The 17,445-nt window shown below is 51.0% G+C and overlaps 1 protein-coding gene across 1 annotated transcript in view; it reads right to left on the reverse strand.

Moving 5' to 3' along the window:
• Positions 1–15,509, reverse strand: part of LOC125388932 (uncharacterized) — a 34,213-nt gene extending 18,704 nt beyond the window's left edge. Inside the window, exons 1-21 of the mRNA XM_087905933.1 lie at positions 15,357–15,509; positions 15,086–15,252; positions 14,732–14,933; positions 13,881–14,042; positions 13,491–13,673; positions 12,891–12,996; positions 12,395–12,490; positions 12,121–12,280; positions 11,866–12,028; positions 11,066–11,245; positions 8,818–8,992; positions 7,718–7,833; positions 6,887–7,012; positions 6,403–6,638; positions 6,132–6,253; positions 5,254–5,481; positions 4,450–4,785; positions 3,684–4,064; positions 2,412–2,582; positions 1,856–2,013; positions 312–449 (exon numbers count right to left, since the gene is read on the reverse strand). Coding sequence (XP_087762059.1) covers positions 312–449; positions 1,856–2,013; positions 2,412–2,582; positions 3,684–4,064; positions 4,450–4,785; positions 5,254–5,481; positions 6,132–6,253; positions 6,403–6,638; positions 6,887–7,012; positions 7,718–7,833; positions 8,818–8,992; positions 11,066–11,245; positions 11,866–12,028; positions 12,121–12,280; positions 12,395–12,490; positions 12,891–12,996; positions 13,491–13,673; positions 13,881–14,042; positions 14,732–14,933; positions 15,086–15,252; positions 15,357–15,509 — 3,759 coding nt within the window. The remainder of the gene's footprint in view (positions 1–311; positions 450–1,855; positions 2,014–2,411; positions 2,583–3,683; positions 4,065–4,449; positions 4,786–5,253; positions 5,482–6,131; positions 6,254–6,402; positions 6,639–6,886; positions 7,013–7,717; positions 7,834–8,817; positions 8,993–11,065; positions 11,246–11,865; positions 12,029–12,120; positions 12,281–12,394; positions 12,491–12,890; positions 12,997–13,490; positions 13,674–13,880; positions 14,043–14,731; positions 14,934–15,085; positions 15,253–15,356) is intronic.
• Between the last annotated feature and the right edge of the window lie 1,936 nt (positions 15,510–17,445).

A 17,445-nucleotide genomic window follows, 5' to 3' on the forward strand; every position in this document is an offset into this window, starting at 1 on the left:
AACAGGAAAAGGAGAAGGAGTGGAGGAGGATGCCAGGGGCCAGTCACCCAACCATACAGCTAGACATGGAATAAGAAGGAAAGAAAAGATGTGCAGAAAGAGAGAAAGGCAAAAGCCCAGAGGCAAAAGGTAGACAGGATAATTTAAGAAAAGCTGGCTAGAAGTAAGCCAAGCTAAGACCAGGTATTCGTAAGAAAGAAGAAGTCTCTGTGTGACTATCAGGGAGCTGGGTGGTGGGTCTCCCAGAGAGTAAAGAGTTAAAGAAAAACAATTACAGAGGGGAAATGGTGAGGTGGCCCTCTAGGTCTTACCTGCAGCCTGGCCTCATGGCCTGGGTGGAAGTGCAGCTCCTGGCTCAGGTGCCACAAGTGTTCTGTCAGCCGCTGTTCCTCCTGCTCCTGCAGCTGCCAGTACTGCTGACGGGCCCTTAGCTCCTGCTCCAAGGGGATCTGCTGCAACGTGCAGCGTGTTTGGCTTTGCTAAACAGCCATGGATCCCAGGACTTGGCTATAGACCTCATGGCTTCTCAGGATGCTCTGACCATCCATGCCTAACTTGGTGAGGCAGTTGACTTGGTTGGAGATGGGAAACAACCCCATACCTCTTTCTGGCTCCCTAGTATCCTCTCCTTACACCCTAGTGTTTGCAGAGTCCCTGGGCCTCCCGCCCCAGTGTTTCTCTTGGGGAAGCATGGGGAAACAGGGAAGTGATGTCAAAGAATAGTTACCACCCCAGCCCCCAATGTGGCTCCTCCACACTGATCTGTGAAATGGTGGTGCTGGGACTCAAAACCAAAATGTGATGGTTTCTGTCAAGATGCTCTGACCATCTTCGTGTCTGAAATTGTTACTAGACTCAGCATGTATGCAAAGACGCTAAATCATTTTTATTTTGATGGAGATCTGCCAAGAGCTGAATTACTGCAGCAACCTCCTGACAAGGTTTCCTGCTCTGGCCTGGCTCCAGTCCATCCATCCTTTGTACAGCTGCCAGCGGGAAATTTCTAGAATGCTGGTTATACATAAGTATAAACTGTCTGGGAGGGGGTGTGACAACCTGTTAACGGGGGTTACATCTGGTGGGTGAGGGTGGAAACAAGGCCAGGGGCATCTGGAAGAGGTCTCTGCAGGAGCGTTGACCCTTCTGCAGAGGGTGTTGAGGAAAGAAAGGACCCCTTGCTTCTTCATTTATATAATTTAAAAATGTAATGGTCTTATAAATAACTTTTTGGTATTCCATAGTTTTTAAATTTAATTTCCTTAGCTTATTGCCTATGTACTTAGACTCCTTCATGGGCTCCGCATAGTCTTCCAAGTCTACTTCTTATCCTCTAAGCACAGAGGTTTCTTGCCATTTGTTTTCTGCCTTCCTCATGAGCCTCTTTGCTTCCTTTCTCCCTCCATCCTCCCTTTTCCGGAACATTTGAGGCCTTACACTTGGCATCTTTGTTTGTCCTGCTGTCACGGGGCTGGAGTGGCTTTCTCTGCCTTCATCTTCAAGCCTCCGCCCAAGCATTACCTCTGTTGGTAAAGCCTTGCTTGAACTCTCTATGGTTACAGGGTCCTGCATCTGAGCTCCCTTAGCATCCTCATCTCCTCTAATCTAGGTGAGAACCACTTCTCCAGGGCTGGAAGCCCAGTGACCTTGCATCTCCACCCCTCTACACATTGCCTGGAGCCCAATGACCTTGTATCTCTAAAACACACACACACACACACACACACACACACACACACATTGCCTGACGCCCAGTGACCTTGTATCTCTACCCCACACACGTTGCCTGGAGCCTAGAAGGCTCACAACACGTGGTTGCTGAATGAGTAAATGAACAGAGAATGCCCCCCATACATACCGGATTGGGGTTCCTCACTCCACGTGGCAAGGCCTCCAACACCTGTACCACAGGCACCACCACTCTAGTAGAAGGGTCCACTTGAGCACCAATGACGGGACCACGCTTGCCAGTTAAGGGATCTATGGCCTGAGCTCCGATGGAGATTGGGACAAGACCTGTGGGAAGCCAGAGCCACCACTGAATTTAGTAACCAAAGATGGAGGAAGGAAGTGTAGTTATGGGAAGAAGCCCCAAGAGCCCCTTATCCTTTTCAGAGCTCTGAGCTGGTCTGGGTGGCTGTATGTGGGTGGGTGGTTTCTAAAGTACTTGTCTTGGAAAGGACACAGATCTTTCAGGGACGAGTCTTGATCTGTGGGTCAGCCATCATGAGAGCCTTGGCATCTTATTTTGGGGTGTCAGAAATTCTAGCGGAATCATCAGAATGTGCCTTTCTCTTGGCTTCTGTGTCAGCGAACCAGTGCCACCTATCCTGGGCTTTGCCAGGCTCTCTCCACCAGGGACTAAGTCACATTCCTGATCCCCTGGAGTTTAGGGGTTCCAAGTTGCCCTTCACCTTCACCAGCAGCATCCTCCATTGTCCCCGCCAGGGGCACGGTATTACAAGAATCCCCATCTTGCTGCATGCCCAGGATGGGCACCATGAGCCCGGAGCCTTCAGGGTCTGGGATCTCCATTCCATACAGGGCTGGGACCCAGAGCTCTGTCCCAGGGTAGCACATTACTCCTAATACAGGGAGCAGAGGAGTTGGGTGTCAGGCAAAACCACTGGTGGTTTCCCAGGTGCCTAGTGCCTCATTCCTGACCATAGAGGTTGCTGTACAAACACCGCCTGTGTTTCCCTTTGGCCCAAGATGGCATGTTGAATTCAGAAGGGAAGATGTGATGGTATTAGCATGGCCTGAATGGTATCGGATGTTTTGAGAAGCTGAGAAAGAGTTCAGGGCCACATTGAGAAATGGGATGGGATGAGATGGGAATTCATATTCCTGAGCACCTACCTGCTTTGTGTCAGAATCTGAACTAAGGACTCCATCTAAGTTGTATTTTATTTTGTCTTTTAACTAAGTCTGTGAAGTACTGCAGTTTTGATCCTCATGATGGTGAAACAGTGGCAGAGAAGTTAGTAACTTGCCCGAGGTCAAAGAGGCAAAGGATGGGTCTTCAAAGTTCAGCCAGTTTTAACCCCAAACCAAAATAAAACCCAGGGTCTTTTTTTGGGGGGGTGGGGTCCCATCATGGGCAGAGGGAAGCTTCTAGAAAGAGTGAGATGTAAGATAATCTCCAGGACAATGCCCCTCATTTCCTCTTCCTGCTTTCTTTACTTTTTTCAGATGAGGGTTATTGAGAAGAGGCAGGCTCCTTTCTGAGTTGAAAGGTGGGAAAGGAAGAATGTTGTAGGAATAAGAGTGAGAAAGGGGCTGAGGGTTTAGGGGATTTCAGCCTTGAGCCTGCCTTTGTTGCCAATTAGCCATAGAACTCTTGCTGGGCAAGTCACTCAATTCCTTGAACTTTAGAATCCCCGTGTAAAATGGGTGTCATGATGGTTATGTGCCTGGAGACCTTATGAGATAACAAGACTGTACATTCTATAAACATAAAGTGTAAGACTCAATCGAGTTGTTAAAGGAACAAAAGAGGAACACAGCCACTAAAGAGTCTAAAGCCACTCAAAGAGTTTGGGCACAAAGGCCTGGTCTATTCTCTTGTTTTGGTCGCACATGCCCAAGGCCAGTGGAGCTGAGGTCCTGTTCTAAGCTGGGCTGAGAGGAACTGAAGCAAGCAGCCAAGCCAGAACTGGGAACCCAGGGCCCAAAATAACACATACCTATACAGCCGCCAGTGGCTTCAATGTCGCGTGCTGCCTGCAACTGTCTCTCCAGTCTCTGAGCCTGCTGGAGAATGTGGTGCAGACTCAAAGCCAGTGCTTGTCTCATATCCCTTATGGAAGACTCCAGAAGTCCTTGTGCCCCGGACCCTGGAGTCTCCTTGTACTGCTGGAGTGCCTTGATCACTTGCCTCTGGGCCACCAAGACGTTGGCATCCAGCAGGGCCTGTGACCCTCCCGTGTAGGGTAATATTTGGCCTGCCTGTTGGGAGGCTCCCAGGAGCTGGACGGTTTTCCCACTCAGTGGCTCCACAAAGCTGTCACCGGGCAGCAAGAGGCTCCCTGTGGCATCTCGCAGCCCTCCCACTGCGAGCACCTGCCCTGCAAATGAGACACCTAGAGGCTTAGGTGAGAGAGACCCTTGGTAATATAAACATGCCAGGCAAAGCGTAGGGGAGAAGAAAGAGGGGGCCAAAGGGAGCTGCAGCAGGGCCATGACAGTACCAAGGACAAGAACAAGGGGAGTATGTGGAACCGTCCTCTTGGGGTTACTTCTACTGTAAAATCACCTTGGGGATGCTGTAATTGAGATGGGAAGGGGGAGGGAAACTGAGAAGGAGAGGGAAGGTTGGGGGCAGGGGCAGAGTGGAAAGAGAAGATGGGGTGTAGTTTCTAGCCTAACCAGAGCCTGGGGAATATAGGGGACTGGGAGAAACTGGGCATCCAGGCCAGACAACAGGGGAGAAAACAGCGAAGGTCGCCGGACCTGTGTCTTCATCCAGCCCAACGCCTAGGATTGGCACGATGTCTCCGGTGACTGGGTCTTTCATCGGGCCCCCCAACTCCAAAGGGGCCAGTGTCTTGGTGAGAGGATTGCGGTATGTCCCTCCAAGAGTGAGCCACTGCCTCGTCTGTGGGTGCAGAGTCACGGCGAGCACAGGCACCTCAATGCCTGTGATGGGGTCGGACATGAGAGCCCCCAGCTGTGACGTTCTTCTTGACTGTAGAATGGGTAGGCGAGTGGCTGGAGGGTAACCTGTGGCGGGGCTCGTTGGGTAGGGCACATAGGGGAGAATGGCAGCGGCCACTGTCCGGACGCCACCTGGATAGGGAGACAGAGGGGTGTGGGTACCTCCTCTCCTGCCGCTCCCCTCCCCTCCCCTTCCCCACCCATTCTACAGATCAGGAAAGAAAGCAGCTGTGGACACCTGCTCTCGTTCACTGAACAGCTCTCTGCCCTCCCCTTTTTTGATGGAGTCTCTCTGGGTAGCTCTGGCTGGCCTTGAATTTGCTTTGTAGATCAGGCTGGCCTCAGACTCACAAGAGATCCTCCTGCTTCTGCCTCCCAAGGGCTGGATTAAATGCATGTGCCACCCAAACCCAGTGGCAATAGTAAGGTGAGGAGGGGGTGTTTACTAGTTTGCTAGTCATTGAGACCCCTGCCCAAGGACAGAGCCCTGCTGTCTATGCCGTGGTCCCTGGATATTCATTCATGAAGTCCTCAGGGAACTCTGCCCCATCTCTGAAGCCCCAAGTAAGGTTGGGGCTAGTTAGTGGGTCAGGGTCTTACTGGCATTAGAGTCAGTAGTAGGTATCAGGGCTGTGTTCAGCAGATCAAATCCCAGGTGCCCAGCCTCAGGCAGCACCCGCCCAGTGTCGGGGTGGATAAAGTAGCCAGGGGGTATGGGCCCTATGTGGCCACTGGTTGGGAGCATCATACAGTTGGGTCCAGGAACCATCAACTTGGTGACAGGATTCACAATGATGTCATCTGCACCCCCTTGAGGACCCGCTGAGGCTGCAGGAAAGCAAAGGTCATCTGCTGGGCCTCTCCTGAGGTCATTTGGGAAGGCTGGGAGTCAGGATGGTGACAGAAAGAAGTCATCAAGGATTTCACCCCAACCCCACAAGGGTGGTGTCCCCCAGGACAGAGGTCTGGGGTGTTTAGTCCAGCACTGGGCTTTGCCCTTGGAATGCACTGTTGCAATAGCCTCAGATTGCTGGCTGGCTGGAGGGCCTTCGTGGAAAGGTTTGTGGGTAGGGAGCTGAGGCTGGGAACACCCAGAACTCAGCATGCCTTTAAATCACTGAGGGTTATCTTTCCCAGGCAAATCCACCAGTGTCCAAAGCTGGCTGTTCACATTTATCTGCCAGGCTTTGAAGAACGGCCACGTGGTCTGCAAAGCTGTCATTTGCATGATTTCTGTCTCCACCCTCCCTATTTCTGAGCTTCCCTCTTCTTTTGGGTGGGACTGTTGAACAGGAACCCGCTCCCAACCCCATGGGCTCTCGGTTGCTTTGCAATCCCCCACCCCTCACTGCTGTAGGTACCTGGGGGCAGAACTTGAGTTTTAGTTTTTGTGGCACCTGTCACCTTGAATGCAAGGACTTGTTTCAGTGCAGAGCCCAGCTTCCCACAGACTCCGAATGAGTCCAAGTGGGGTTTACCTGACTGTAGCAACTCCGCCCCTGTGCCAGTGCCCAGGAAGCCCCAGGCCTTCAAGCGGTGGCCTTCTTGCAGCATGGCCTGGGACAAGTGGCCCAGCAGGGTGTCCAGCCGTGAAGTCATCCTGCAGAGACACAGGATACTGCAGACTGGTCAAAGTGCAGAGATAATGAGAGATGAGAAAGGGGCATTTTAGTATGGCTGTTCTGGGACTCCGTGAAGCCATACTCTCTCCTTGCCTAATAGCCTGACTCAGGTTAACCAGGTACATACCCTTCAGGGCTTTGCCCAGGCCGAGGGAACTTTCCTGGGCTAGAATTTGCAGATGCCTTCAGCAGCCACTGAGTTTCCATCAATGCTGAGCAGAAAGAGGCCCACTGGTCCTGTCTGGCGCAGAGGTCTCGGTGAAGGAGCTCCAGCTGGTGAGCAAGGCTTGTTGCATACCCGCCTGCCAGGCTTTGCCTCTGCCGAGACTCTTCCTCCGCAGCCAGGGCAACTGCCTCAGCAGCCTGAGTCAAAGACACTTTGGCTTGTTTACCCAGCCACCAGGGACAGCAATTTTGGGAACTACACACCCAACTTCCTTTGGAACTCCAGAGTACTCAGGGCTGGGGCAGTAGAGGAGACAGGAGTCAAAGAGGTGGCCTGGGTGGGAGGGTTTTCAGGGAGGGAGCCAGGGGATTGTGAGGGGTGGGGGGTGGGGGGAGCATAGCTGAGGTTGGGCACAGAGGCTGGGTGGGAAGGTTCAAAGTCCAACCTCTTGTTGCTCTCTCTGGGTGCTCCCCAGAAGCTGGTTAGTGAAGGGTGAGGTGCGGCGCTGAGCACCCCACAGCTGCCGGAGGGAATCTGCTTCATTCAGAAGTTTAAGATAGAGGACTTTGTGCTAAGAGAGATGATAGAATTGGCTGTGAACGCCATCCTAGAGCCACCAGCTTTTTAACCGTAGAGTTAGAGCGCCCTCTGCTGCCAGTATGTGGAAAGACTCCAGAGAACCCATCTCTGAAGAAATGGATGCAGTTGGCAAGAACACAGTTTTCCCCTCAAGGCCCCAACTCAGAGCTGGGGATCAAGCTCATTGTATCCAACATGCCAGGCACATGCTCTGTCACTGAGCTACACCCCCAGGTTCCTTACCTAGTTTTATTGACTTTCTTTCCAATTCCTGTCCTAGAAGACCAGGAATGGGAACCTGAAATCCCAGATTTGACCTTGCTAGGCTCTCTCTCTCTCTCTCTCTCTCTCTCTCTCTCTCTCTCTCTCTGTTTTTTGAGGCATGGTTTTTCTGTAGCTTTGGAGCCTGTCCTGGAATTCGCTCTGTAGACAAAGCTGGCCTCACAGTGATCCGCCTGCCCCTGCCTCCCGAGTGCTGGGATTGAAGGAGTCACCATTGCCCAGCTTAGGTTCCCTCTCTCAACTCTTATGCTGTAAATTTCCTAAAACTAGTCCTAATTTAATCTGAAATCTATCTCTCCTACTCTCCTTTCCCCCAGATTCTTCAGGCCCCTGTGCCCCATGCCCCTCCCCCACCCCAGAGCACCACTTGCTCCCGCCAGCCTTGAGCGGAAGCGCCTTTGGGGCTTTCAGTTACCTCCTCCGTGGTTTGGCTGAGTTTGGCTGTTATTGCCAGGGACTGCTGGTGCAGAACCTCAAAGAAGGCCTCGGTGTCAAAGCACTCTAGGTCTACCTGATCCTCCCAGGTCCCGCCTGTGGGGGATGGGAAGGATGGTTAGCTCCGCAAATGCAGATCTCTACACAACCTCAGCGGACCTTCATCCGGGCTCTCAGCAGTCCAGATTTGCTCTGCCTACCCAAGGCACGGTCCTTATGCAAACGCCACTAGTGTTTCTGAGAGTGAGAGACGTGACAGGAACTCAGACTGCCGCACCTGGCCCCAGCCTCAGGGCTTCAGAAGACCACAGGTTACCCCTCCCCACAGCGGGAAGTCTATGCATATGAAGTTCTAGGGGCGCCCCTGAGTCCCAGCCCCGCCTTCCGATCACACTTTGAGTGGCACCTGTCGGAGGGAGAAGCCTCAGAGGGATGTACAATGCCTTTTATGGCTTGTCCCTCTAGGTGGTGGGCTATCATGACTTGTAAAGATACAGGGAACCCTCTGCGTTGAGAATAGAGCCATCTACTGAGGACAGAGATAGCGGAGGCAGCCTGGGGCCAAGCAGCCTTCTTTCAAGAAAAGATACCGTCAACCATTCCACACCTAAATCAATGTATCTTCAGGCCTTTGCCTTATAAAGGCTATAAACGGTAATACTGCCACAGGGGTAGCGGATAAAAATTAGATTCTCTTGTTCCCCATTGGGCCAAACTAAAAATAAATGCATTTCCTTTACCAATCTCTATTTCTTAATTTCTTTTCAAATACAGGGAATCCAGGGTGGTTGGTTATGGACTAGCGTGTCAGACAACAGCGGCATGCCCATTTCTTAATCTGAGTGCGTGGACATGGCCATATTACTTTTCCCTCGACAAATTTGTGCTTCGTTGCCTCCTTCCCACTCTACACTGTATTCCTAGTGCCTAGCAACATCTGTATACAGTAGTCACTCAATAAATGTTTTCTGAGAAAACAAGTGGATGAATGATGGCGGGAACTGAGCAAGGTGTAACCCAGGGAGATGAGAGCTAGTCAGAAGCTCGGCAGGATTCGGGCCACCCCAACTTGTCACTCACCATGGCTCCCTTCAGCTCTGAGGCCCCCACACTCTGGGCGTGATTGGGTCCTCTTCACTGATGTCACCCCAGTTCTCGAGGAGATGTAGACATCAAGGTTGTATGCTTGCTGGTGAGTCCTGAAGACCGGGTGTGGAGCAGCCTTCCGAGCCCAACTGAGGCAGTTGCATTGGATCTACAGGACACACAATGGGGTGGCAGAAGGGCTAGGGGAGGCGGAGAGGCCTCGCTCTCTGTAGGCCACCCCTTTAACCCTTCTCTATCCTTTACTCTATCGCTTATCACAAGTTCAAATCTTCTCAGATGTTCAAAAAAATTTTATGTGTTGCCTTGAAGACAAAGCTGAAATTCCTTAGTCTTCTTAGCCACCACTGAGGTAGGAAAATGGATTGTCTCAGCTTCATCCTGGGCCTCTCAGCCGAAGTTCCAGTCACGGGACTCGTCCTTGGGCTCTAGAGCTAAAGGCTGGTGTTTCCTGTCTTTGAAACTTTGCTACTAATGCTGTTGTCTCTTAGCACCCATGGGGACGGGGTCCAGAACCTCCCACGGATGCTCAAGTCTTCTATATTAAATGGCATAGTATTTGTTGATAATTGAAGCACGCCCTGCGATATCCCCAACCCATCTATATATGTGTATATTACTGAATGCCGAATAATAACGCTGTAAACAGGTGCCATGCTGTATTCTATAGAGAATAATGACAAGAAAAGCCTGTGCTTGTTCAGTATAAATTCAGTTCATTCCTATTTGGTGTGTGTATGTATGCAAGTGGATGTGTGTGTGTGTGTGTGTGTGTGTGTGTGGCCAGATGTTGTCTGAGGTTTTCTGTCCTGCCCAGTTCTCATAGTCATTAAGTCCCAAAGAAATCACACAGAGGTCTACATTAACTATAGACTGATTGGCCCATTATCTCGGGCTTTGTATTAACTCTTATAACGTATATTAGCCCATTATTCTTGTCTATGTTAGCCACATGGCTCAGTACCTTTTTCAGCTAGGCAGTCACATCTTGCTTCTTTTGTGGCTGGTCAGGACCTCAGAAGGATCTTACTTCTTCCCGGAATTCTCCTGTTCTCATTCACCTGCCTCTACTTCCTGTCTGGTTGTCCCACCTATACTTCCTGCCTGGCTTCTGGCCAATCAGTGTTTATTTAAAATATAATTGACAGAATAGAGACCATTGTCCCACATCAGCCAGAGGTCAACTTCAGGTATTATTCCTAAGTTGCCAACCATCTTGTTTTTATAAGACAAGGCCTTTAACTGGGCTTGCTGGTTTGGCTAGGCTTACTGGCCAACAAACCCCAGGGGTCCATCTGTCCTCATCTCCCCAAAGCTGGGATTACAAGCATGTGCCACCATGCTCAGTTTTCACATGAGTGCTGGGGGTCAAATTCATGTCTTCAGGCTTGCAAGGCAAACACGTAACCAACTAAACTATCTTTCCAGCTCCTCCCAAATGTGTTTGGTTGGTAGTTGAATTCATAAGACGGGAAACCTACACATTTGGAGGGTTGGCAATACCCTCTTCGTTTCTTATTGTTTCTTTGAAAAGCACACTCCTTTCTCTTGACTTCCCAACCCCCTTATTGGTGCAGGAACTGCTCCTTGTGTCTGCTATTTCAGGGTTCATGTCTTCTGGAAAAATCTACCCTGCTCTCCAAGAGAGAGAACGGTCACCTCTGTCTTTGTGTGACCAGGGGCCCCTGCAGAGGCTTTGCTACAGTTCTGTCACATTTCCTTCTTGTCTGTATTCTCCCTACTAAGTGTTAGGCCTCTCCACCACTCCTTCCCTGTGTCTCAGCAGCTATTCCAACGCCTCCTACAAGCAGGAACGTGTTGTTTACTGAGAATCACCAGATCCTGCATTTCTTGTAAACAACTTGTTTTCCTCTACTCTGAGCAACCTGCCGTTGCTCTGAGCAGGAGACCCTGATGGCAGGGGAGTGGGTTCTGATGAGTCTACAGGTGAAAGATCCTGAGAGCTGGGGCCAGAGAGCTATAGAAGCTGCCCCTGAGCACAGTAATGTGAGCTTTCTTGGCATTCTTGTCTCAAGGATGTCCCTGTGACCCATCTGTCTGTGTCTGTCTGTGTTTGTGTGTTTTTAAATTTTCAGCCTCGTTCCCGTAGCGCATAGTGTGAAGATCGCGGAACAGAGCTGGTGTGGTTTTGCAGGAACAGAAGGAAGGGGGTTGGAAGGATCAGTTCAATGCCAGCCAGGTGCTACACGCTCGCTCTACTCACCAAGAGGAGCAGGCAGAGCCCCAGGAGAAGCAGCATCCCTCCCAGGACTGCTGGCCAGTGAGGCTTCTTCACTGGTTTGGGGATCTTGGCAATGCCAGTCTGGATAAGATACCTGGGCGTCGTAGAGGCGAAGGGCCCATTGGCGAAGCACCGGCCCCCAGGTGGGAGAGTACGGAGGTACTGGGTGGAGAGAAATCTACTTAGTTTTGGTGCCACCATCTGCCAGAGACTGGCAGGGGACAGAGCGGCCACCCAGGCATGTCAGCTTTAACAACTGGTCCAGATAAAAAGTCTTAGAGGCTGTGGACAGAGGTGGGGTTTTCCTGGGAACTTCATTCGTATCAGATGACTCTCCATATAGCTGGGAGCTGGTTGCACGCTCTGGGACTCAGTCTCACAGGGGGAGATACTAAATCCCTTGTGTGACATAGAGAGGGCACCCACACGCAGAATGGCATAGTGTATAGTACCCTAGGGTGCGACACTATGTAGATTGACTTGGGATACGCAAGGACGAAAGAAGGGTGGGCAGGGCAGGTTAAATGGAGGGGTGTGAGAGATAAGACAAGATCCTAAACCAGTCTAGCCCAACACATCATATATTGGGCTACCTTGATGAGAATCTTGGTGATCCTAGAATCATCTCTTAGGCTTATGGGATCCTGAAAGTTTGGTTATGCCAGATCGGGTCTCTTTGTCATTGGGTATCTATCTGGTTGGTTTTGAAGCAGTTTTTTTTTTTTTTTTTCTAAAGAGAGAGGAAATGGTGAGTGATGTTTTAAATGAGTGGACAGACAAACCATCTTTCTATGCTGGTTGCTGTTCAAACGGAAGACGTAGACTCCAGGTTGCTGGAACTGCTGCAGGAAGAGGCGGGGACTCTGCTCAGCGAGGTGGAACTCTTCAGCCAGAGCCCGGAAGCGCCCCCAGTCAAACTGCTGCAAGGTGTTGTAGAAGTGGCCTCTGGACATGGAGAGAGTGGGGCATGCTGCCCTTTGGAGGTGGTGGCGGATGCACAGCCTTCATGGTAGGGGGCAGCAACTCCGGATACTCACAGGTCATATTCTGGGTAATGCTCAGGAGTCAACAGGAAGGCCAGTGTGTCATTGGTCTGGAGGCAGACTATGGGGTTCTGGATGCCTGACATGTCTTCAGAGTGTGTGGAGTTGAGACTCAGGGACCAAGGGTGGGGCTGATATTCTTTTCGTAATTTCCCTAGGAGAGATTCTGAGCATGCGGCACAGCAGCTCCTTTCAGAGGACCCTGAGCTACAGCCCGGAATAGGGCACGGATCAGGTGATAGTCTATGCGGGCGGGGCTAAGACTCACCTGGACTCTGGTCTGAATGCCTGGTATCCATGAGAGGCAGGCCCAGTAGGTGCAGAAGCTCAGGGCCTGGTCTGGTCAGGCCCCAGAAGCCGTGCTCTAGACGAAAATGGAAAACTTGGACTCTGTGGGCACTGGGGTGAGAGACTCTCCTACTCCAGGGGATAATCTAAAGCCAGGAAGCCCGAATTTGTACATCACGAGAGTCTGTTCTCTAAAACATGCAGGAACCAGAGTTTGTAGTTTTTAGGGAGACCATCTTGGGTAGGTATGGCCCACCACACCCCGACTTCTACTTTAAGGCAGAGCTTGTGCTATGCAAAATATTAGATTTACACATGTGTGGTCCTGGGACATGACGCCCTGTGGGACCCTCCCATTTAGGTTTACACATGTGTGGTCCTGGGCCATGGCGTCCTGTGGGTGCCTCCCATTTAGGTTTACACATGTGTGGTCTTGGGCCATGGCGTCCTGTGGCACCCTCCCATTTATCTCTTACCATTCACCCTGATCACATATAGAGGGACGGATTTCTTCCCTTGGTCCAGGTGACAGGGATGACCCACAGCACGTGGTGAGGAAGGCCTGTCCAAGAGGTAAACATCCTAGAAACGAGGATGCGAGCATTTTAGGTGGGCAGTATTAGCTCTTTCCCCAAGACACCAAGAATGGCACACTTGGTAGGAAGTTATGGAGAGCCTAGGGCTCTTGGGGAACCCTGTGTGACTGGACGGGTGGAGGGGTGGTATTACAGCAGATCTAAGAACTCATTGATCAGAAGCAGCCTAGGCTCATGCTTTCCTAGTCATGTGACATGTATTTCTTCCTACACACACACACACACACACACACACACACACACACACACACACACGCGCGCGACTGCTGCATCTTTAATGAGTGTATGAGGGGAGATGAAGCTGCCTAAAGGGCCTTTTCTCTTGCTTTGGAGACTTACACAGAGGGTCACGTGAAACATAATGTGAGCTGTGAACAGTGGCCTCTAGGCTTGTGCACAGTCATAGACCACACAGCCCATCTTTGAGGGGAGTTAGTCTCACTTTGACTCAGTGTAGGCTTGGACCTCAAGACCCCGTACCTGGCTTCCAGTGCCTTCAGTGACAGAGATCCGTGGGCTGCCCTCGGTGCAGCTGAGCTGCAGGACGTGTCTCTGTACTTCTGGGCAGAGGAACCCACGCATTTCGCTCGATTGCTGTCCCCGGCACAAGCAGAGCCCCAGGCTTGGGTCATAGCCATGGGCATCTTCTGGTGTGGGACACACCTGCACAGCAATGTAGATTTCTTGGGGGAATACCTCCCTGGGGGAGGGGCTCCTCCACATTCTTCAGGTTTCTAGAGGAACTACTTCAGACGGCAGAGTACAGCCGTCTGCATTCCCATGGAGGGTCTATGGACAATCCAGAGTGGGCTTGGCATGGCAGAGTGGAGAGGCGGGACCACAGGGGATAATCTGTGCGCATCCTCCTACCTCGTGGGCACAGTGACTGTGCCATTGTTCCTTGGTCAAACATAGTCCCTCCTGGTTCCAAGTGGCCCCATCCTTGCAGTTCTCATGTTCCTTCTGGACACAGCCCACTGGTTCACCAATGTCTTGGTAGCCAGGGAGGCAAGGGCACTCACCGTCACTGGGCTGGAAATAAGGATTTGTATGGGGGATAAACCTAGTTCAGGCTGGCCGACGAATGCTTGGTGGCGATGGGCCACTCGCCACCCTTGGTAACCTTTCTGAGACGTGCCAGGGGAGAAGGTAAGAGAGGTGAAGTGAGCAAGAGCAGGGTTGGGGTGGCACGGGGGCACGGCTACTGGTACGGACGGGAAAAGGTTTGGTTGGTACAATCACTTCAGCTATAAAGATAAGGAAATTTCAGTAACGGAAAAATGTACATACATACATACATATATATTGTCTTACAAGAAAAATTTAGGCTTTAAGGGCTTGGGTGAAGGTGTGTTTTGAGAGTGATCATGGAAGGTAATGACATTTCCTTCCAGGAAAGTAACTACATTTAACAAACAAACAAACAAACAAATGAGCAAGCAAATAAACACATAAAGTAATTAGATAAACCCACAAAACACCCAGTTAAATCTGAAATTCAGATGTATAAGGAATACTTTTTATCAGTCCCACAAGACACTAAAGCACTATTCAGCTTTTGTTTGGAATTCAAGTTTAAAACCCTGTATCTGTGACCTCACTCCCTTGTCCTTTGGAAAGCCGAGGACAGTGATCAGGTTACAGCTGAACCAAACCAGACTGGAAACCAAAAGAGTCCTGCATCTGTAGGCTGACCCGGGTCCCACTGCCAGAGGACATACCTGGAACACTTGCCCAGGTCTCCGGCAGACACAGGTGTCCTTGCCCTCCTCTGGCTGGGAGGCCTCTGACCCACAGGGGAAGCAGGCATTCTGGCCGTGCCAGGGGTTGAAGAACTCCGCAGGGCAGGGGTGGCAGAAAGGGGTGTTGTGGGGACCCATTCCAGAGAGGAAAGTTCCAGGGGGACAAGGAACAGGTGGTGATCTAGAGCAGAGCCTGCCTGGGGGTAAGGGTTCCCTAGCTTTAGTCCAGGTGTCCCTTAGAGCCAACTACTCCCCCCACAGCCGTTCTTCTGTCCCCTCGCCTCAATTTTACCCCCAAACTCCTTTGGTGCAAATTTAGCTCAAGCCCCCTACCCTCCGGACATCCTGGTGGGGTCCGACTCTTCTTTTACACAGGCAGCCTCACCCTGCAGGCCCGAGGATGCTCCCTGACCAGGCATGTGGGGCTCTGGAGGATGAAACAGAAGACCAATTATGAGGGCCCGTACCCCTGGGTTGTTCCCCCCAAAAACCTCCATGTTCTGGGCAAGGGTGACAGCAGCGGCGACAGGGAGGCGTGGATGGAGAGACACCATGGATGGCTTCAGGCAAAGGTGGAGAGATAGGGAAGCAATGTGACAGACACCAGGAGAAGGTAAGATGAGGGTGCTCGGCAGAGGCCGGAGCGGTCTGGGCTTGGGAAGGACGGCTTCTGCCGTGCGGCAGCTCCGTCATTCCCTGAATAATTCACAAAGATGAAAGCTGAGATATGGGTCCTGCAGGCGGCGCTGGCCCACATCGTGCAACCCCATGGCTCCTTTTTCGCTTTCCTCCCAGAGGAGCGCCTGCATGGCAGCATGGGTACAATCAGGTGTAGTGAAGACGGGGGGGGGGGGGGGGGGGGGGGGGGGGGGTGTTCCAGTGCTTTCCATTTACAAGGCCAAGTAGTTAGCCTCGCTTAAGCACCCACTGTGTGCAAAACCAAATGAGACTCACACGGGGGATTAAATATAACCTAGAGTTTCTGCCTCTGCTACACACACACACACACACACACACACACACTAAATTTCAGAGACCCATAATGGAGACTTCTGGATCATATATTTCTCCCCCCACCAGTTTGCAGTGGTAAAGTCCAAGGCCCAGCCTGGACAGTTTTCACAAATTGGTGACATCAGTCAAGTGCTCTTAAAGAATGTGTGTACAGGAAATCCCCAGAAACCATACGCAGCCAGTGTCCCTGGTGTAACCAGGCGGTGCTGAAGAGAAGACATTGAGCGCATGTTTTTTGAGAAGGCTGTCTTCCAGAATAGGAGAAGTCCATTGATTTATTGCTCATAAGAAGTGACCCGTGGGTATTGCCTCCCAGCTTTCTCCATGGCTGCTATGAAAACCAGCCAAGTCAGCAAAACCAGAAGTGTTTTGGGAAGCAGAAACCCAGAGTGGGTTCAGTGCTCCGGTGTGAGGTATGGTTGCTCAGAAGCCTTCTGAAAAATTCATTGCATCACACTGGAGCGAGGTCCAAGCTGAAGGAAGAAGGTTGAAGGAGGGGGAGCGGAGTGTCTGGTTTGATTTGCCCTGGGTTATTCATCAGCTCCCCCACCTAGATGACTGATGATTGTTTCTAAGGAGAGATCTGCTCCCTCACACTTCCAGAGAAGTGTCCCCTAATTTGACAGTATTCTTTTTATTTAATCCAATTTTGTCATTCCTTCAGAAGATATATATTATGCATTTCCCATTTCCCAGGCAAGACTTATTGTGCTGGAAACTTGGAAGGATTGTTGGGTGCTGTTTTGCAGCCAGGGCTGGAAGGAGAATGGAGGGGTACAGAGAAGTAAAGGCTCCCTGTGGAGACATCTTTGAGGAGGAAATTACTGGGAACAAGAGGCTGCCAGCACCCAGGCTGACAACTTCATGCAGACCCACAGGGCTTTGCAGAGTCCCCAGCCTGTGAATGTCCCCTTCCTGGCACGTGACTCCTATCAACTACTTTGTTTGAGTGGCTCACTCGTCATGTCTTTGACTCGCCAGTAGGTGGCACTGTGAGCTTGCAGGAAGTAGTGAGCTGGGCATGGAGAGGGCCCTTATGTGGTGTAGCGCAGTCCTCTGATGGAGGGAGGAGCGGAAATGCTTGTTTGCAGGTGTGTGTGTGTGTGTGTGTGTGTGTGTGTGTGTGTGTGTGTGTGTGTGTGTGTGTGAAAAGGGAGAGAGGGAGAAAGATCAGACAGATAGAATGAGAATTTAGTATCATCTTAAATATTTTGATGGTAATTAAGATGAACATTTGTTATGTTTTATTTTTAAAATTCTCAAAAACTCTATTATGCTATCCAATCTCATCAGAATAACTTTAAAAAGGAATATTCTGGTAGGACTTGAGACTCTGCGTTTCTAACATGCTCTCAGGTAGGGCTGTCCTTTAGTGGAGTTTTGTAAGGAACGTTGATAAGCCACACCAGCCCCCCCACCCCATATAACCATTTTGTGGAATAGACACGGCAAAGCATCTCACTTTGTTGTTCAAGAAACAGAGGTGCAAAGACATTGAGTTACCTGCTCAGCATACCTCCTGCGAATGGGAGGCGAAGTGAGGAAAAGATCCCAGGTGTCCCGGCGCCCATGGTTACTGCATGCTGATCATGTGTGCATTTCCCAGGTAGCAGGGTATGTGCGCGTCTCCTCAGCCTTTCTCACCAGTGAGAAGATGGGTGAGATTTCTCCTATTCTGA

Source organism: Myodes glareolus, chromosome 4 (assembly GCF_982192425.1).
Source record: "Myodes glareolus chromosome 4, mMyoGla1.1, whole genome shotgun sequence".
NCBI classification, from domain to species: domain Eukaryota; kingdom Metazoa; phylum Chordata; class Mammalia; order Rodentia; family Cricetidae; genus Myodes; species Myodes glareolus.